This window comes from Felis catus, chromosome D3 (assembly GCF_018350175.1).
Source record: "Felis catus isolate Fca126 chromosome D3, F.catus_Fca126_mat1.0, whole genome shotgun sequence".
Taxonomy (NCBI): domain Eukaryota; kingdom Metazoa; phylum Chordata; class Mammalia; order Carnivora; family Felidae; genus Felis; species Felis catus.
Window position 1 is genome coordinate 16,714,035 of NC_058379.1, and position 20,782 is coordinate 16,734,816.

General features: G+C 41.4%; 1 protein-coding gene across 3 annotated transcripts in view; it reads left to right on the top strand.

The window, feature by feature from the left end:
* RNF10 (ring finger protein 10) overlaps positions 1 to 20,782 on the top strand; it is a 35,918-nt gene that overhangs the window by 4,354 nt on the left and 10,782 nt on the right. For all 3 annotated transcript variants that reach the window (XM_023241489.2, XM_023241490.2, XM_003994750.5), the window contains exons 2-8: positions 7,904 to 8,100; positions 13,310 to 13,509; positions 14,453 to 14,543; positions 15,799 to 15,983; positions 16,063 to 16,199; positions 18,996 to 19,156; positions 20,401 to 20,526. In XM_023241489.2, coding sequence (XP_023097257.1) covers positions 7,904 to 8,100; positions 13,310 to 13,509; positions 14,453 to 14,543; positions 15,799 to 15,983; positions 16,063 to 16,199; positions 18,996 to 19,156; positions 20,401 to 20,526 — 1,097 coding nt within the window. The remainder of the gene's footprint in view (positions 1 to 7,903; positions 8,101 to 13,309; positions 13,510 to 14,452; positions 14,544 to 15,798; positions 15,984 to 16,062; positions 16,200 to 18,995; positions 19,157 to 20,400; positions 20,527 to 20,782) is intronic.

A 20,782-nucleotide genomic window follows, 5' to 3' on the forward strand; every position in this document is an offset into this window, starting at 1 on the left:
CTGAATTCAATTTGTTGTCAGTTGTTTCTATAGTAAGGCCATATGTTGCCCCTCCAGAGGTGCTTGTCAACCACTCTGAATGATGGGTAAGCAACTTGCTTGTGATTACAGCATGAATCAGCAGCAGAAACTTCCTGGTTGGTATTCTGACCTAGGTTGTGCCACCTGTTAGAACTAGAGCTAGAAATGTTGATGATGCCAAATTATTGAAGTGGAAAATTTATGGTCTGTAATTTGGTAATGGAGGGAAGACATTGAGATATATTTACTGTTATTTCGTAGAGACCTTTCTGTTAGGGAAATGTGGAAGAACTGAGACACTGGAGTAAGTTTTCAAGTCTCTTGTTGACTCTGGGATCCTGAGTTCTGGATTTGAGCCATTTAACTAGTGGTCTTGTCCATTTTGGAATGTATCTTGACAGTAGTTCTCGGGCAGTTGTTCTCAGCTCTGGCTGTGCATTAGAATCTCCTGAGGAACTTTTTTTTTTTTTTTTTTAAGTAGGCTCCACTCCCAGTGTGGAGCCCAATGCCAGGCTTGAACTCATGACCCTGAGATCAAGACCTGAGCTGAGATGGAGTCAGATGCTTAACTGACTGAGCCACCTAAGTGCCCCTCCTGAGGATCTTTTTTAAAAATGGAGATGTATGGAGCTCTTCCTTAAGGATTCTTTCTGATTCTTTCAATCTGGGTTGGGTTCTTGGGCCCTGGCAACCATAGTTTTAAAAGTCTCTGCCAGTGATTTTTTTTGTGCAGCCAGGATTAAGAACCACCACTTGGAAACTAAAACTTGAAACCGAGAATGTTTCTCCTAGGAACTTGACTTTTTTGTCTGCTTTTTAAAATCTGAAGCAGATCATCTTATTGCTATCTCCTTTTAGAGAAAGGAGGACAGATTCCACCCCCATGTTATTCACATGTGTATGCTGGCAAGTTATCTACAAGCCATCCCCAAAACAGTACTCTGAATTTTATCTCTCGGTCACAGGCCTGTCTGTACTTTCAATCTTTAGTTGCCTGTTGCCTGGGTCTAGAGATAAGAGCCAGCCTCTCACTTTAAATTCTGTAACTTCATACCATTAGGCAAGTGGAAGACAAGATGAGGGAGTTGATTTAAAAAAAAATTTGGGGGGGGTGCACCTGGGTGGCTCAGTCGGTTGAGCGTCCGACTTCGGCTCAGGTCATGATCTCACAGTATGTGGGTTCGAGCCCCGTTTCGGGCTCTGTGCTGACAGCTCAGAGCCTGGAGCTTCCTTCGGATTCTGTGCCTCCCTCTCTCTCTGCCCCTCCCCCACTCATGCTCTGTTCTCCTTCAAAAATAAATAAACGTTAAAAAATTTTTTTTTAATTTTTTTTTGTATTTAAAACAAAAAAAAATTTTTTTAACGTTTATATATTTTTGAGAGACAGAGACAGAGCATGAGCAGGGGAGAGGCAGAAAGAGAAGGAGACACAGAAGCCGAAGCAGGCTCCAGGCTCTGAGCTGTCAGCACAGAGCCTGACATGGGGCTCGAACCCACAGAATGTGAGATCATGACCTGAGCCGAAGTCAGACGCCCAACCGACTGAGCCACCCAGGTGCCCCGAGGGGGTTGATTTTAATAACTAAAATTGTAGATCCATATGTGGTCGGTTGTTGTAATCTGTTTTAGAAATGGGCAGTTCACTGTCCATCAGAGAGCATTTCTGTAAGCATGATGAAACTGTTTCCTTGTGTGTGTGGTAATAAATGAAGAAATGAAAACTGCACCTGCTGAGGGCCAGCTTACTTTCCTCAGCCGTTGAAGTGTAGAATCTGGCTCTACCTAAATCTGTGGAATCTATTAGGTGCTTGTCTTGAAAGTATTAGAGTCAAATGCAGTATCATCTGAAACAGTCTTAGGTAATGAGGTTTGGGGAAAATGTGTTCTCCATTTATGCCTGTTTTCATAAAGCCTCCTCATTTGTTCTCATGGTAAAGTTAGCTTGGACTCTATCCGTCTGAATTTTCTGTTTATTTGAAATCTTATTATCAACTAACTCCATAGGTAGGAAAAAATTTCTAAGAGATCTGATGCTTCACTTTCTGTTACCAGAGTGCTGTGTTTGACAATAGCTGTTGCTAACTGGATTAGTAGGTAAAAGTATAGTTCTTAAATTCTAGTTTCAGATTAAACTCTGGTCACTTTCCCTAACTGGGATTTAAAGGTAACTGGGAGGAATAAACCTAGCTTTGCAGTGTTTCTCTGACCATCTGTTCTCTGTTGGCATTACTGCCATCTCACGTGACTTATTAGCTCGTCTCCTGGATTGTGGTTTGGTCAGGTTTGGAGAGGATGGCATACCTCTCATTTATCCCATGGTGGTGACAAATCATGGTGAAGTGGTTGCTTTCAAAATTTGGACTTCGATTTGTTAGCTCACGTTTTCTTTTTTTCTTTGAGGATACACACCACCTTGGATTTATTTAGCTTCCTATAAAATAAGCTAGTCATCTACAAATAAGTTTTTCTAGGCACTTAATAGTTAAAAAAAAATTTTTTTTTTACATTTATTTATTTTTGAGAAACAGAGTGAGACAAAGTGTGAGCAGGAGAGGGGCAGAGAGAGAAGGAGGGGCAGAGAGAGACAGAATCCAAAGCAGGCTCCAGGCTCTGAGCAAGCTGGTCAGCCCAGAGCTTGATGCGGGGCTCTAACCCACGAACTGTGAGATCATGACCTGAGCCGAAGTTGGACGCTCAACTTACTGAGCCACCCAGGCGCCCTGACATTTAATACTTTTAAAAATTATCCAGACAATAAGTGTACAGAACTTTTTGTATACTTAAAAGTCAGAATCTTAGAGGGTGAGGCCTGAGCATAGGAATCCCTTAAAAGCTCATTTGAGGTATTCAAGCTGGCAGGATTGAGAACCACTCGATTAGGTAAAAATGAAGCTCCATTTCCCAAAGTTAATTAATGGTCATTAACAGACTGCTGTGTTGCCTTTCCAGACATGTTTCTATGAGTTTTGTTTATATATGTGTATTTTATAAATTTTATTGAGAACAGTTGTACTAATATGCTTTGTGATGGTCAGTGCTGATTGAAAGATATCTGATATAAAGAAAGCTTAATAAATGACCTTTTTTACATATCTGGGGGGACATTATGGACCTTTTTGTGACGTAGTAACAGATGTGATACCCAGTGTTTCATAATGAAAATTTATTTCCAGGTCACCTGGGTGGCTCAGTCGGTTGAGTGTCAAGACTTCAGCTCAGGTCATGATCTCAGGTTCATGAGTTTGAGCCCTGCATCAGGCTCTCTGCTGTCAACGTGGAACCTGCTTGGGATTCTCTGTCCTCCCTTCTCTCTGCTCTCCAGCTTGCCTGCTCTCTCTCAAAAACAAGTATTTAAAAAAAAAAAAAAAATTAAAAAATATTTTCATTAGGTTATGAAACCTAATAATGGAAATGTTAAAAAGTTTTAAAAACAATCCTCACATAGAAGTTTTTTTTGTTTTTTTTTTTAGTAGGCTCCACACCCAACATGGGACTGACACTCATGACCCTGAGAACAGGACTCGCATGCTGTACTGACTGAGCCAGCCAGGTGCCCCTAAAAAAATTTTTTTTAATTAAGTTTTTAATTTTAATTCCGTATAGTTAACATACAGTGTTATAGTAGTTTCAGGTGTACAATATAGTGATTCAACAATTCTGTACATTACTTAGTGCTCATCATGATAAATGTACTCTTTAATCCTTCAGTTCTTTCACCCATCTCCTCACCCACCTCCCCTCTGGTAGCTGTGAGTTTGTTCTTTATAGTTAAGAGTCTGTTTCTTGGTTTGTCTCTCTATTTTTCTGTGAATTATATATTTTTATTATTTATGTGTGTATTTTTTTTATTTTTTAAATTGTTTTTAGTGTTTATTTTTGAGAGAGAGACAGAGAGACAGCACAAGCAGGAGAGGGGCAGAGAGAGAGGGAGACACAGAATCCGAAGAAGGCTTCAGGCTCTGAGCTGTCAGCACAGAGCCCGATGTGGGGCTTGAACTCACAGAATGTGAGATCATGACCTGAGCCGAAGTCAGACGCCCAACCGACTGAGCCACCCAGGCGCCCTGAGTTATATATTTTTAACATGCAGGATTAAGCTATATTTGGGTGGGGAAACTTTGTAGTTTCTGAGGGTCATGGTACAATCCTCTTGGCTTTGTAAACTATCACCCTCTTAAAGTAAGCCTAATCAGTTTCTTCATTAAAAGTCCCCCAACTTTCATTCTAAGTTTCTGCTTAAAGCCATTAAATTAGTATGCAGATTTGATTTGGTCAAATTTCCATATTGAAATAAAACAACATGGAGTGAATAGACAAATCTAAAACAGGATGGAAATCTTTTTTAAATAAATTTTATTCTAAGGAAAAAAAAAAGACAACATGGAATGGGCAAAGGGACAAGAAAGATAAAGTAGTTTTTTTTTGTCCAAAGACTAATTTGGGGACCTTTAGTTATTTAGGTGTATATGGTTCTCAGATAGGTTTCATTTTACCATTTTTTTTTTTTTTTAAGCCAGTAAACTTTGGCACATGTTAGATGTGTCTGGTCAGGAATCTTTGTTCAACTTGGGACAAAATAATCTATGTAGTTCAGCACCTGAATAGAAAAAATGGGCAAAGAATACAAACAAGTGCTCTTTACACAAAATACAAATGGTTAGCAGACTGGGAAAGTATTTGTTGGTACTCATCAGAGAAAGTCAAATTTAAATTTTTTTTTTCAACGTTTTTTATTTATTTTTGGGACAGAGAGAGACAGATTATGAACGGGGGAGGGGAAGAGAGAGAGGGAGACACAGAATCGGAAACAGGCTCCAGGCTCTGAGCCATCAGCCCAGAGCCTGACGCGGGGCTCGAACTCACAGACCGCGAGATCGTGACCTGGCTGAAGTCGGATGCTTAATCGACTGCGCCACCCAGGCGCCCCATGAGAAAGTCAAATTTAAAACAAATAATTTTGACCTTTCAGTTTAATAAAGTGTATTCAACTCTATTTTGTCAACATTGCAGTGACCTAGATGTTCTCTGTTACAGTGTTGTTAGAATATAAATGAATAGGTATAATGGTTCTAGAAAGCAACTTGAGGATGTGTAAAAGGTAATGCTGATCATACTTAACCTGCTGATTTCACAATGAGAATTTGACATAATCATACAGGTGTCTGTATAAAGAGGCTAACTAGCAAAAAACTAGAAACCACCTAAATGTACAGCAGTGGAGATTGGTTATGTTATACTGTAAGTATATGGTAGACAGTGCAGCCATTAATCATGCTTTTGAAGACTAGAGGTAGAAATGTGTGAAAATGCTCATGGAGTAATAGAAGACAGTATATCCTGTGTGTCTGTCATTTTGTGGGAGACGTGGCAAGTATACAAAAATAGAGAGTAAAAGGAAATTATGCACTGTTTATAAGTTGGTATTCTATGCCTAGTGGCAAATTTATTCTTCCAAATTTCATTAAAAAAAAATTTTTTTTTTTTTAATGTTTATTTATTTTTGAGACAGAGGGAGACAGAGCATGAACGGGTAGGGTCAGAGAGAGGGAGACACAGAATCTGAAACAGGCTCCAGGCTCTGAGCTGTCAGCACAGAGCCCGATGCGGGGCTCGAACTCACAGACTGCGAGATCATGACCTGAGCCGAAGTCGGCTGCTTAACCAACTGAGCCACCCGGGCGCCCCTATTCTTCCAAATTTCAAAATCGAACGTACGTTCTTACAACTGGAGGAAAAAAAGCAAGAAATATTTTTTAAAAGGACATAATTTATGCTGATCTAATATGCTCTTAGAGCTCAACTTCTTTTGTCAATTTAATGGCTTCTCAGTTTGACCTCTAGAACATATGTAAATACTGCTTTGCTGTTATGCCTCTTGAATATATCTGCTAAGGCCTAGGCGTTGCTCTATAGAATCTAGCGGTGTTATAGTAATTTAAGGAGAATAAGGAGAATTTTTTTTTTAACTTTTTTTTCAACGTTTTTTATTTATTTTGGGGACAGAGAGAGACAGAGCATGAACAGGGGAGGGGCAGAGAGAGAGGGAGACACAGAATCGGAAACAGGCTCCAGGCTCCGAGCCATCAGCCCAGAGCCGGACGCGGGGCTCGAACTCACGGACCGCGAAATCGTGACCTGGCTGAAGTCGGACGCTTAACCGACTGCACCATCCAGGCGCCCCTGGAGAATTTTTTTTTTAAATTTCTTTAAGTTTATTTAGTTTTTTGAGAGAGTCAGAGACAATGTCAGCAGGGGAGGGGGAGAGAGAGAATCCCAAGCAGGCTCCATACTGTCAGCACAGAGCCCAGTGTGAGGCTTGAATTCATGAAATCATGAGATCGTTACCTGAGCTGAACCCGAGAGTCGGCACTTAACTGAGCCACCCATGCGCCCGGAGAGTAATATCTTCTATCCTACTTTCAGATGAAATATTTTCCCCTAGTACAGATAGGCTGTTCTTTTTAAAAAATCGAAATCATGACCCCCAGATCAAGAGTTGCATGCTGTACAGACAGAGCTAGCCAGGTGCCTCAGGCTGTTCCCTTTTCTATCATTTCATCTAAATGGACTTTTATAAGAGCAGTGGTTAAGTTGCGCAAAAAAGAGAGATACTGTGAACTATTTGGGTGGTTTGACCTGCATTTGTATCCCTCCTGAAGGAGGGACTGTTTAGGCTTCATCATTTAAAAAACAAAAGTAAGGGGCACCTGGTTGCCTCAGTAAGTTAAGCAGCCAGTTTCCGCTCAGGTCATGATCTTGCGGTTTGTGGGTTCGAGCCCCACGTTGGGCTCGATGTGTAGCTTGAACTTAGGATCCCGAGATCAAGAGTCACATGCTCTTCTGACTGAGCCACCCAGGATCCCCTATGTTTGTTTGTTTGTTTCCTTCCTCCCTCCCTCCCTCCCTCCCTTCCTTCCTTCCTTCCTTCCTTCCTTCCTTCCTTCCTTCCTTCCTTCCTTCCTTCCTTCACTTTCCTTCCTTCCTTCCTTCCTTCCTTCCTTCCTTCCTTCCTTCCTTCCTTCCTTCCTTCACTTTCTTTCCTTCCTTCCTTCACTTTCTTTCCTTCCTTCCTTCACTTTCTTTCCTTCCTTCCTTCACTTTCCTTCCTTCCTTCCTTCACTTTCTTTCCTTCCTTCCTTCACTTTCTTTCCTTCCTTCCTTCACTTTCCTTCCTTCCTTCCTTCACTTTCCTTCCTTCCTTCACTTTCCTTCCTTCACTTTCCTTCCTTCCTTCCTTCACTTTCCTTCCTTCCTTCACTTTCCTTCCTTCCTTCACTTTCCTTCCTTCCTTCACTTTCCTTCCTTCCTTCACTTTCCTTCCTTCACTTTCCTTCCTTCCTTCCTTCCTTCACTTTCCTTCCTTCCTTCCTTCCTTCCTTCCTTCCTTCCTTCCTTCCTTCCTTCCTTCACTTTCCTTCCTTCCTTCACTTTCCTTCCTTCCTTCCTTCACTTTCCTTCCTTCCTTCACTTTCCTTCCTTCACTTTCCTTCCTTCCTTCACTTTCCTTCCTTCCTTCCTTCCTTCACTTTCCTTCCTTCCTTCCTTCCTTCCTTCCTTCCTTCCTTCCTTCCTTCACTTTCCTTCCTTCCTTCACTTTCCTTCCTTCCTTCCTTCCTTCACTTTCCTTCCTTCCTTCACTTTCCTTCCTTCCTTCCTTCCTTCCTTCCTTCCTTCCTTCCTTCCTTCCTTCCTTCCTTCCTTCCTTCCGGGGAGAGGGAATCCCAAGCAGGCTCCACCCTGTTAGCACAGAGCCCGATGTGGAGCTTGATTTCACAAATTGTGAAATCATGACCTGAGCCGAGTCAGATGCTCAACTGACTGAGCCACCCAGGCACTCCTATGGGTCATTTCTTAACTAATTCTTTACATTTCTTGCTTTCAGATGGAAAGAACTCAAGTGGATCCAAGCGTTTTAATCGCAAACGTGAACCTTCCTATCCCAAAAATGAAAATTTTAGCAACCAGTCCCGTCGCTCCAATTCACAGAAAAGCAAAACTTTTAACAAGATGCCTCCACAGAGGGGCGGCGGCAGCAGCAAAGTCTTTAGCTCTTCTTTTAATGGTGGAAGACGCGATGAGGTATGGAATTTAGGAATGTCCTTTCTAGAACACAAGAAGCATGAACTCTGATTCCCCTGCCTCCCAGTTTATCAGTAGTTGGGGAGGAGGGGAGAAAGAGGTGAAAGAGTAAATAACCAAGGCAGTCTTGAGTAGTTGAGGATTAACTAGGTTTGGAACTTTGCCTCCTTTCTTCTCTTGAAAGTTGTGAAAATTTCTTTGGAGGAAGAAGACATCATCATCATGGGTTGTGAGAAATTATAGCAAGATACTATAAATGTACTCTAGATACTATAGATGGTACCTTTTATTATCACTCTTGAATTAGAGGTGCCTCTTGAATGTTTAATACAATGACTTTAATGACATTTGCTCTGTAGTATCTATAGCAAACTGTAAGATGCTATATCCTTAGTCCTAGGTACTCTGATTTTAGGAGTTTCTTAGATATCCTTTTGGAAGTACATAAAGACTTCTGTACAAAGGAGTTCACTGTTGCATTGTTTGTAGTTGCAGAATCTAGGAAACAACCTAAATTAACAAGGCATTGGTTAGATGAATTATCCTCCTGTTTGAGTGTTCCGTACTATGTAACTATTACAAAATAAAGCAGATTTAATGTACTCATGGAAGAATTCATTCACCAAAAATTTTGTCCTCTCCTGTGCATCAAATACCACATGGGAGTTTGGCATACAATACTGAGTAGAACATTGTAACTTATATTTTAGTTTACGGAGAAAATAGACCATTACACAGTTGACCCTTGAACAATACAGGTTTGAACTGCATTGGGCCACTTATGTGGACTTTTTTTTCTTAATATAAATACAGTGTCATAAATGTGTTTCTTTTTTTTTAATTTTCTTAAATAACATTTTCTTTTCTCCAGCTTTATTGTAAAAATATACTTTGTAATATATATAACATAAAATATGTGTTAACTGTTATTGGTGAGGCTTCCAGTCAACAGGTTATTAGCAGTTAAGTGTTTTGGGGAGTCAAAAGTTATACGTGTATTTTCAGTTGCGCCAGGGGATCAGTGCTGCTAATGCCTGTATTGTTCAGGTGTCGATTGTATAATAAATCCAAAGGTAAGTGCTTATTGAATTAACAAAAAGTAGATTGAGAGAATTAAAGGGATAGAGAGTAACAAAGAGTACAGTTTTGGAGGGTGACGAAGGAAGGCTACTTATTCTGAGGAAGTGAATTCTGAGTAGAGTTCTGAACGAAGCAAGGGAGCACACCATACAGTTTTGAGGAGGATGTCTTGGCGAGAAGGAATAACAAGTGCACAAGTGCAAGGAACCAGAGGTGGTAATACTTTTGGTTTGTTTGAGGTCAAACATGTAGGCTACCATGAGTGGAGGAGTAGAGAATGAAGCCAAAGAACAGACAAGAAGGGTCAGATCGTGTTGGGCCTTGCGGGATTTTGGATTTGGTTGAGAGAGATGGGAAGCTATTGGGGGTTTAAGAAGGGAAGTTCTGTAATCTGAGTTGGGAGTTTTAAAGGAGAGAGTGGAACCAGGAGGCTAGTTAGGAGGCTGTTAAGATATTTCTGGTGAGAGTGATGGAAGCTTTGAAACAGTGATAGTGGTGAGTGGCATACACATTGGGGTGATGTTTGAAGATAGAGCCAACAGGATTGTTTAATATGTTAGTTGTGGGGTCTGAGCAGAGAAATGAATGACTTTGAAAAAAAATGTTTTCAGTGGGAGCTCAGTTCAGGTACTGTATGCTGAAGTGGGGAAGATTTCAAGAGAAGTAGAAAGTTTGCGGGTGGTGGGGAGGGAAGGAGAGTTGAGATAAAGAACTTCATTTTGGAAATATGCTATTTGTGTGGAGATGCCTACTAGATCTCTAAGTAGAGATAGACAGTTAATGGAATCTGGAGTTTAAGGAGGAGACCCAGGCTAGAGAGCCATCTGCATACATTTAGTGTTTGCAGCTATGGAACTAAGTAAGTGCTGCAGAAAGGGAATAGATTCAAGGACTGAGGTCCGAGTCAGGATCATGAGGCACCAGCAAAAAGGGAGGAAGAGAACTGAAAGCCATTTGGAGAAAGTGGTCAGTTTTGCCCTCTACTGATAGGCTGCAGAAGATTAAGACTGAAAGTGGACTAGTAGATTTGATCATGTGAATATAGGCTGTTGGCTTTGAGCTGCTTTGGTGGAGTGGTGAGGACAAAAACCGGATAGGATAGCTTCAGAGAATGGAAGGATGGGAGGAAGAAACATCAAGTTCAGACAGTACTTTTTAGGGGCTTTGCTATAAAGGGGAGTGGAGAGGTGAGGCAGTAGCTTGAGGGAATGTGAAGTCGAGGATTTTTTTTTTTTTTTTTTTTTAAGACAGAATGGGAGTGGGTTAGGACAGAGTGATAGGGAGACACAGAATCTGAGGCAGGCCACAGGCTCTGAGCTGTCAGCACAGAGCCCGACACGGGGCTCGAACTCATAAGCCACAAGATCATGACCTGAGCCGAAGTCGGAAGCCCAACCAAGTGAGCCACCCAGGCGCCCCTGAAGTCGAGAGATTTTAAAGTTAAAGAGATTCAAAAGAAGAAAACAGCATATCTCTGCTAATGGGATTGTCTTGTTAGGGGGCAGGCATGCAGAGGAAAGGGCGAGAATTACTGTAACAGTGTCCTTGAGTCCTTGAGGAGTTGTGATCCTACTGTACAAGTGGAGGAGTTGGCTTAAATAGGAGCTTTGCCAGTTCATCCTCAGTAACCAGAAGAAGGCAGAGTACTGGTAGGAGGACATAGGGATTCTCTTCTGATTGTTCTTATTGTCTCTGAAATATGGAAGGTGAGCTGAGAGGGGAGCCTTGGAAGCCTTGCAGAATGGCATTGTCTGGGTGACTGGGAGTTAAGTGGGTACAGAAAGGTAACAGGGTTGTGGTAGGGCTGCTTCAGTGAGACTGGTCAGTGTGGTGTGGTTGTGTTCTTGTGTGTAACTGTCTGGTGCTGGTGTGGAAATACATAGAGAGATTAATTAGGGGAAGGTTCTGCTAGGTGAGTACAGATGACAGAGAGAAAGAAAGGGGTTGTGGACCATAGGCTTTAGGTCAAGTAAGGAAAGAAAATGGAAAAGATGGGTTGGATCACTGGTTTGGAGATCCCAGTAGGGGTAAAGAATTGTTGAAATCAGGACTGAAGGGAACAAGCTGGGAAAGGAGGGAGTTCCTGCTTGAATGTTGGGTGCTCAAAATTATGATGGTGGGAGATGTGTGGTTGTTACCCTTATGGTCTAGATTATAGAGCAGTGCTGTCCAGTAGAAATGCAGGCCACATATATAATTTAAAATTTTCTAGGGGCGCCTGGGTGGCTCAGTTGGTTAAGCAGCTGACTTCGGCTCAGGTCATGATCTTGTGGTCCGTGAGTTCAAGCCCCGCATTGGGCTCCGTGCTCACAGCCTGGAGCCTGCGTCGGATTCTGTGTCTCCCTCTCTCTCTGCCCCTTCCCCATTCGCACTCTGTCTCTCTCTTTCAGGAGTGAATAAATGTTTAAAAAAAAAAAAAATTTTTTTTTCTAGTTGCCACATTCAAAAAGGAAAATGGTGAAATTAATTTTAATGTTTTTACCCAATATAGCTAAAATGGTATTTCATGATGTGGCATTGGCCACATTTGGCTAGTAGTGGTTGCTGTAAAGGATGGCACAGCTCCAGATGGTATGTCTATGGGGATTGGATTCCTGAAGTAGAGGACAAGCTAATTGGGGGGGGGGGGGGGTCAAGGAAATGAGAGGTCAGTGTTGGAAGGATAATCAGGAGTTGTGATGGGCAGTATCAGAGAGAGTGGTAGTGGCAGCTAGGATAATAGTGGGACAATAGAAGGTTGAGGATGTGGAGGATTTTGTTGAGTGAGCGCAAGCTCTTATCTAATTTGGGGGCATTGGGAGTGGAAGACTGATGAGAGGACAGCAGTCCCATGGAGATGATTTTCCAGGGGATAAGAGGCAAGGGATGACCTGGAAGTGGTGAGCTTCCTGTGGTGAGTTACATGAACAGTGTGTGGGGGGGTTGTCTCCCAGGGTCTATTGTTGAAATGAAATTGTTTAATTGTATGTTTTGCCACTGTATTTAATCATAAGGGTCATATGCTGTGGTCCATATGCATAGGGTATCGCAAGTCATATTTGTTGTCTCTGGGATGGAATGTATCTTTCACCATATCCCTTTTTGTACTCTTTAGCTTCTTTATGATGTCTGTGCGGGTGCTGCTTACTAATTTCTAAATATGACTAAGCAGCAAAAGCCTTAAATTTGTATTTCCTTTGACCCAGTAATTCCTACTATACATTCAAAAGAAACAATGATAGGTGACCAAATATTTGTGCACGAAGATCTATCCCAAAATGTGTTTATCATAACATTATTTTATTACAGTGGACAAGCTACTAACAGTCTGTGTCTGACACAAGGGCATTATAGTATACCTATATGACGTAATGGTATATAGCCATTTAAAGTGACTATGTGTTAATATGACTCACATGGCAAAGTGCTTATGACATTAAATTATAAATTGGGATTAGAAAATGCACTGGCTGACTTATAAGTACTTTCCACTTTAATTTGGAAATGTTAAAAAGCCCCAACGTGATTTTTTCCATCTTTATGTGCAGTGGTATTTCTCCTCTGCTGATTGGGTTTATTTCTGGACACAGAGGTAGTCTGCCTACATGTTCTAATTCTGTCAGTTTTAATTAACAATGAATAGCAGTGTGTGTCTTAGACGGGAGGTCTCTGGCAGGATTCTGAAGCCCGTGGCAGTTAGCAGCTGCTTGCAAGCCGCCTCCAGAGTATAGTTCCACAGACTTGTTTTTGCCAGAAACAAACCAGAGAACAAGTAGCTAACAAGAGTGAAGGTCTAGGAGTCCTATGGGATTGTCAAAAAATTAATCCAGTAAGTAAATCATTGTGCTTCCCAGTAGCTAGACGACTTCATGTTGGGTTTAGTCATTTAATAAATAGTTAATTGCCATTTAGCGGGGCAGGCTAAACAGTTTAAGTAATTATATGGTAAAGGCTCTTGTCCCCCTTTCTGTTCCCATCCAGATCTTAGGTAGACTTTTGTATTCCCCTTTCCTAGGAAGATTGTTTACTTTAAGCTGTGTTTCGTTTAGTTAATATTTTAAACCATGTAGAAGGAGGGTTGTGCTGGTTTCTGCTATCAATCAGTGTCATTCTATTCTGAAATACTCTGATTCATTCTTATTCTCTCTAGGTAGCAGAGGCTCAACGGGCAGAGTTTAGCCCTGCCCAGTTCTCTGGTCCGAAGAAGATCAATCTGAACCACTTGTTGAATTTCACTTTTGAACCCCGTGGCCAGGCGGGTCACTTTGAAGGCAGTGGACATGGCAGCTGGGGAAAGAGGAACAAATGGGGGCATAAGCCTTTTAACAAGGAACTCTTTTTACAGGCCAAGTGAGTATGTCTACTCTTGGGAGGAAAGTGCAGTTGAGCCTCTGGGTGGTTCTTGGTGCTGAGAAGAAGCTTCTTTTAAACTGCTATGGGAGAGAGGCAGAAAGGGAGTTGATCTGGTTCTTTTCCTCCTCTCTCTTTTTGGGGGGCAGTGCAGGTGTCGGAAACCAGCTTTTCAAGTGGATGTTCTTGGTGCTTAAAAGAATATAATGCTTAAATAAATACATTGATTAATGCTAAAATTAAATAATGCTTTAAAAGTGTCATAATGAGGTAGTAAAAGTATTTGTTTTGGAATTGGACCCACATTTGAATTTATTTTGACCTTCAATCTTGGGTAATTTATTTAGCCAAGGTGAGATTCATCTTCTCCCTATAAAGGAGGAGGATTACTTAAAGGAGAATTGGATGATGGGTTGCAGTGTTTGGCATGGCATACATTTGCTCAAATACTGATTCCCTTTTATTTCCTTTTGTGTGTCATTAGTTACAATGTAAGATTTGACCTTGGATCTAGACTGAAGTAATTGGTTAGTACTTTATATAAATTGGTAATCAAATGACTGAGCGAGAACAGTCTGCTTCCTTGAAGACTAGCTGTGTGCCATGGTTTCTCAGAGGGAGGGAGGAAATCTGGCTTCCTGCTGATTGATAGAGCCGCAGTCTGGGTTAATTTTAGCTCAGGGGAGGCCTGCAGGGCCTTGGCTAGGCTTGGAAGCAGAAGAAACAGAGTTCATGGATTTAGACTCCTACTTGGCAAGTCTTTGGATTCCCTCCAGAGCTGGGGCTCAGAACTGAGGCTGAAGTCCTAGTTCAGTGCTTCACAAACCATGGCTGCTAATGGCCTGTATTTGATTTCTAAGTGAAGGAGTAATGAGTTTCTGCTGAGGGCTTGTTGGTGGCTTCTGAGAGTCTGCCTTTTCCCTGTCCTCTTCCCTGTTTCCAGCTGCCAATTTGTGGTGTCTGAAGACCAAGACTACACAGTTCATTTTGCTGATCCTGATACCTTAGTCAACTGGGACTTTGTGGAACAAGTGGTGAGTAGCTCGGCTAAGCTTATAAACTGTTAGTGGGAGAGAGAACTAAGGAAAGGAACCATGGTGACACAGCAGCTGTTGGCTGGTATCACTGTTGATACCTTTTTTCTGCATGACCTCACTGTAGAGATAAGTCCCCCAGAGATGAGTCCTGGTTTCTCCTGGAGTTCATTTTGTGCTAATTGGCACTAGCCTGCAGGATTGGGGAGTTGGAGGGCTCTCATCAAAGGTTCTGTCTCATCAAAGCAGTTCTATCTACGACCTCCTTTCTCCTGGGAAGAAATAACCAGAGAAATACATGAGGCACTCTGGTTACCTTCCTGACCTAGGGTGGGCTCATTGCATGAACATGGCTTCATCGGTAGCCATTTGTAGTAATCAATATCAAATTAGGCCTCAGTCTTGTGGCAGGTGAGTGAGCCACCAGGTACACTACTGTCTAAGCCACTGCTGCATTTTGTTTTCTGTTGAAGTAATGAGTTCTGGGTATTCCTTTGCTGCTCTTAGGTTATAGGGATGTAAATTTTTTTCTTTTTCTTTTTTTTTTTTTTTGAGAACAGAAGTGAGCCTGAGTGGGGGTGGGGCAGAGGGAGAGAGAGAATCCTAAGCAGGCTCCATGCCTGGCATGAAGCCTGAAGGGAGCTTGATCATGTCAGTGGGCCTGACATGGAGCTTGATCCCACGACTGTGAGACCGTGACCTGAGCATAAATCAAGAGTTGGATGTTTGACTGAGCCACCCAGGCACCCCATATAATACTTTTCAAAGTGCTAGGTCTCCAAGCCTGGCTACTCATTAACTATGAAAATTGATAAAAACATCAGAGAATGACAAGGCCTATGAAACCTAAGTTCTATATTTATTGGTTAAAAAAAAAAACAGAGATGCATATAAAGTGTAGGTCTGATAGACTTCTCTATTGGAGATTATTGGTACATTACTTTTCGACCTTTTATAAGCCTTTGTGTACGTGTACGTATAAAGTTTCTTTTTATAAATGGGATTATATATTGATTTCTGTTCCTTTTTCCTTTGTGGAACCTCTAAAGTACTTGTTATGTAGTTATTAAACCATTATTGTGATTTCCTTAACAATTTACTTAAAGTGTTATTATATACTTGCATTTTGAACAATTCTGTGAAGATGTGTTGAGTAGAGATGTTCAGGGATGGGGGTGGGAGAGGAGAGGCTTTAACTTTGACAATCCCATGTCACTTTGAAAGCAGTGTAACTCGTGGTGCCCTTTTGTTGCAGCGCATTTGTAGCCATGAAGTGCCATCTTGCCCGATATGCCTATATCCACCTACTGCAGCCAAGATAACCCGTTGTGGACACATCTTCTGCTGGGCATGCATTCTGCACTACCTTTCACTGAGTGAGAAGACCTGGAGTAAATGTCCCATCTGTTACAGTTCTGTGCATAAGAAGGATCTCAAGAGGTGAGAAGGAGACATTTACTAGGTTAAACCCCAGTCTGCTAACTTCTTGCTCTTTTACATCTAAATGTCCATGTTACAGTGTTGTTGCCACCGAGTCACGTCAGTATGTTGTTGGTGACACTATTACAATGCAGCTGATGAAGAGGGAGAAAGGGGTGTTGTTGGCCTTGCCCAAATCCAAATGGATGAATGTAGACCATCCTATTCATCTAGGAGGTGAGTTCTGTTAATTTAGAGGGTAATAATCTTGGGTACATCTTTTAAGGCTATCAAATATATCTATCTACTATCAAAATTTGAGCCTTTGGGCAAGCCATTTCTATCATTTGCAGGTCAGTTTTAGGATTCTAGTAGGTTAGAGGGGAGTTTACAGAGAGCGGTTTAACTCTTGGTTTCAGGTGTGGTTTAGTTATGTATTTTTTAATTTTTAATTTTGTTGAAATAGTGCCTGGCATTGTGCCCAGCCTTGAGGATTCCACAGTCAGCCAGACTGGCCACTTGTTGTCAAGGAACTCAGTAGTCTAGTAGAAGACACACAGAGAGGGAGGGAGAGCCTGCTGTGTGCTGTCAGCACAGAGTGCGATGCTGGGCTCAATCTCAAACCATGAGATCATGACCTGAACTGAAGTCAAGAGTCAGACACTTAACTGGCTGAGCCATCTAGGCGCCCCTAAACTTTAAAAAATCTAAAACTCTTAAGAGAACATATAGGATAGTATCTCTGTAAATCCTCAGATAGGGATGGGTTTTTGAACCAGGCTGAAACCGTAGATCCTAGAAAAGACAGATACACTTGATTTTATAAGAATGAAATCTGACAAGATTCCTTAAAGTCAGTAGGTATTAACTAGGGGAAGATTTACACATTTAAAACTAAAGATTAATGTCTGGAATATACACGTGTTCTATAAGTTAGATTAACAGTCCAGTAGAAGAATGGGCTAAGCATATGAAAGTATTTCCCAGAAAAGGATACTAGAATAACTTCCCAAGAATTAGGTTTAACTTTGCTAAGAGTTATGCAAATCAAAATCCCTATCAGATTGACGCAAAAAAAAAAAAAAAAGACATTAGAAGCACCAGGTTTTTGGCAGGGGTAGGAAAATGAATACTGTATACAGGGTGGCGGTGTAAGTCAATACAGCTTTTGGGGGGGCGCAATTTGGTAGTATTTAAAATATGCACAACCTTTGGTCCAGCTTTTGTACTTAATATAAAGAAATTATATGCACCAAGGAATATGTATAAGGAATTTTTGTTACAATGTAATAGAAGCTGTCAATAAGCTAAATAAACGTTCCATAAGGAACTCACTCAGTGTTTGTTTATGCTGTGGAACACAATACGAAGGTAAAGATAGGATCTGTGTATTAACATATAAAAAAATTTTTTTTAACATTTATTTATTTTTGAAAGAGCACGAATGGGCGGGGGGGGGGGGTTGCGGGCAGAGAGAGAGAGAGGGAAACACAGAATCTGAAGCAGGCTTCAGGCTCTGAGATGTCAGCACAGGGTCTGACACGGGGCTTGAACCCAAGGAACCTGAGCCGAAATCGGACACTCAACCAACTGAGCCACCCAGGCACCCCTCTGTATTAATGTTTTGAAAGAATTTAATACAGGTTGGATGAAAAACACAGAACAACTTAAAGTTTATCATTTATGGAAAAACCTTTGTTTTCTTAAGTGATTGTGGGTTTATAAATGTATAGAAAAAGATTTGGCAAATACGTATCACAATTTGTAAATGGTTATCTCTGGGCAGAGACTAGGATCGGAGGGTGGGAAAACAGGGCATTTCAAGAGTTTCCCAAAAGTTAACATTGTCCTAAAGTTTTTAAAAAGTACAGAAAATATGGGGGAGGGAAGTAAAGGAAACATATCATCCATGGTCCTTTTACTGAGAGATATCCCAAAGTTGTAGATTATTTTTCTACTCATGTATATTTTTGCAAGATTGGGATTAAATTTTCTAGTTTTTGGTGTCTGCTTTATATTCATGTAATGTAGGTATTTCTACATGTCACTAAATGTCATCCACAAAACCATTTTTATTTAAAAATTTTTAAAGCTTATTTTTTTATCTTTAAATTTTTTTTATTAAAAAGTTTTTTTTAGTTTATTTATTTTTGAGAGAGAGTACAAGTTGGGGAGGGGCAGAGAGAGAGAAGGAAACACAGAATCTGAAGCAGGCTCCAGTCTCTGAGCTGTCAGCACAGAGCCCGACGTGGGGCTCGAACTCAAGAATTGTGAGATCGTGATGTGAGCCAAAGTTGGATGCTTAACCAACTGAGCCAGCCAGGTGCCCCATTAAATAAACTTTTTTTTTTCTTTTTAACATTCATTTTTGAGAGAGACAGAGTGTGAGTTGGGGAGGGACAGAGAGAGGGAGACACAGAATCCGAAGCAGGCTTCAGGCTCAGAGCCGTCAGAACAGAGCCTGATGTGGGGCTTAAACCCACGAACCACGAGACCATGACCTGAGCTGAAGTCAGATGCCTAACAGACTGAGCCAGCCAGGCACCCCTGTTTTGTTTTGTTTTTTTGTTTTGTTTTATTTCAAATATCTCTACACCCATCATGGGGCTCGAACTCACAACCCCGAGATCAAGAGTCGCATGCTCTTCCAACTGAGTCAGCCATGTGCCCCAGAAAACCATTTTTAATGTCTGCAAAATTCTCTTTAATGAATATGCCATGATGTCATTAACCGTTTCTTTATTATTGGACTTAACTGGTTGATGTAGCATTTTTTGGTATTATAGACAATAGCGTAATCAATAGTTTGGCTAAAACATTTTTACTGCGTCTTTGGTTTTCTTGGATTCCTTGTGTTATGGGGTCAGAGTTATAAACCTTTTATTTAAGGTCATTGCTAAATTATTTTTAGAAAATTAGCCTGATTACTCCATCTTCACTTTGGGGGATAAAAGCTGTGTAAATTCCTGTGTAGCCACAAGGTCGCAAAGCTTTGACTGTTGCATTTTTGTGATCTTGCTGGCTTTCTTGTAGATGAACAGCACAGCCAGTACTCCAAGTTGCTGCTGGCCTCTAAGGAGCAGGTGCTGCACCGGGTAGTTCAGGAAGAGAAAATAGCTTTGGAGCAGCAGCTGGCAGAGGAGAAGCACACTCCCGAGTCCTGCTTTATTGAGGCAGCTATCCAGGAGCTCAAGGTAGGATGACAGGACAGGATGGTGGGGATAAGTTATCTTGGTCCTGAATTTAAGATAACGCATAGTTAATGGCTAAAATAGCCAGTTTGCTCTGGCCGTTGGTGATGCGAGGGAATGGTTGACCTAGTGGTTTTTAAAGCACTCTCTGCAGCTGAAAGGAACAAATTAAAATCATCTTATAACTAGTTGAGTCACTGGAGTCTCTTAGTCTTAGGTTAGCTATGTTCTTAGTTAAGCAAAGTAGGTTTTTTTTCCTAAGGAAACACTTGGATTTATTTTTAGAGATGTTTTATTTGAGGCGCATTTTGAAGAGAGTGTTATGGCCTATCCAGCAGGCCCTAGTAATACCTGCTGAGGATTTTGAAGCAGGAAAAATTACCCAAATAGAGAATTTCCTGTGCTGTGTATCCTTACCAGACATCAGAATCAGGGCGTTGGCCTCCACCCTGAGATGTGAATTCAGTCAAATATGGGCTCCATAGGCTTAATAATTTGTGTTATAATGAGTTCCAGACTGATTCTAATGTTCATCCTCAGACCATATTTTGAGAATCACTGATCTGTGTTAGAACAGTGAAAGCCCTCGTATCTTGAGTAATTGGCATGTGACAGGTCCTGTGTTAAGGTACTGTACTTACATTTATGTCACATGAGCTGCATATCCCGCTGTGAACTATACCCTTTCACGGATGAGGAAATGGAGTCATGGGTTAGGTAATTTGCTTGAGGACATATAACTAATATGAGATGAAGCTAGTGTTTGAATTCCTGTCTTTCTGACTTCTGAGTCTTCCTTTAGTAGGTCCTGTGTATTTTGTTTTTAATTAAATGCAGAGCATTCGTTCAAGTGCATTTCAGAGAAGACGAGCTGTATAGAAGTAGAGCTGTTCAGGTTGAGATGGCAGTTGGCCAAACCCCTGCTTCCCGCACTGGGGCTCTTTCTTTAAGAGTAGCTTGTAAAAACTAGAGGACTAGTTCTGTGTTCTTGGATTTTTTGTTCAGGAAACTTTTGTGTAGTATTGTCACTGTCAGATTGTAAGTAGAATACCATCCCATTTGGGTGTCAGGTGCTTTTTGCTCCCTGTTTCCTTGAAGGATTGAGGATTTTAAGTACTTTTCCTATTGGGTCTTGTTGCCTTTTAACTTTTGCTCCTGTTGAGAAAGGCCATTGTAAGCCCTTGCCCTACAAACTAAGTGTGTTTCTAGAAACTTAGCTTCCTCTGGTCTTCTCTCTGGTGGTTTAGACTCGGGAAGAGGCTCTGTCAGGATTGGCTGAAAGCAGAGGGGAGGTCCTTAGTGTTGTGCCTGCTCTGGAACAACTGGTGCTGATGGCTCCCTTGGCGAAGGAGTCCGTTTTTCAACCCAGGAAGGTGAGTGTGACCCCGTTACAGACTAAATGGCTGCCGTTCCTCAAGGCTGCTGTTGAGTTGGTAGGTGATGCTGTGAAATCGCCTCTTCATGGGAGAGGAGGGGGGACTAGGAGTATTTCCCATGTGCTTATTAGTTCTTTACCTAGGGATGTTAAATCCGTGAATGTGACAGCTAAGAAAACCTTCCAGAGAACTTGGTTCATGTGTCTACCTTTGCCACATGTACTTTCTGTTGACCTAGAATTTGTCCCAACAG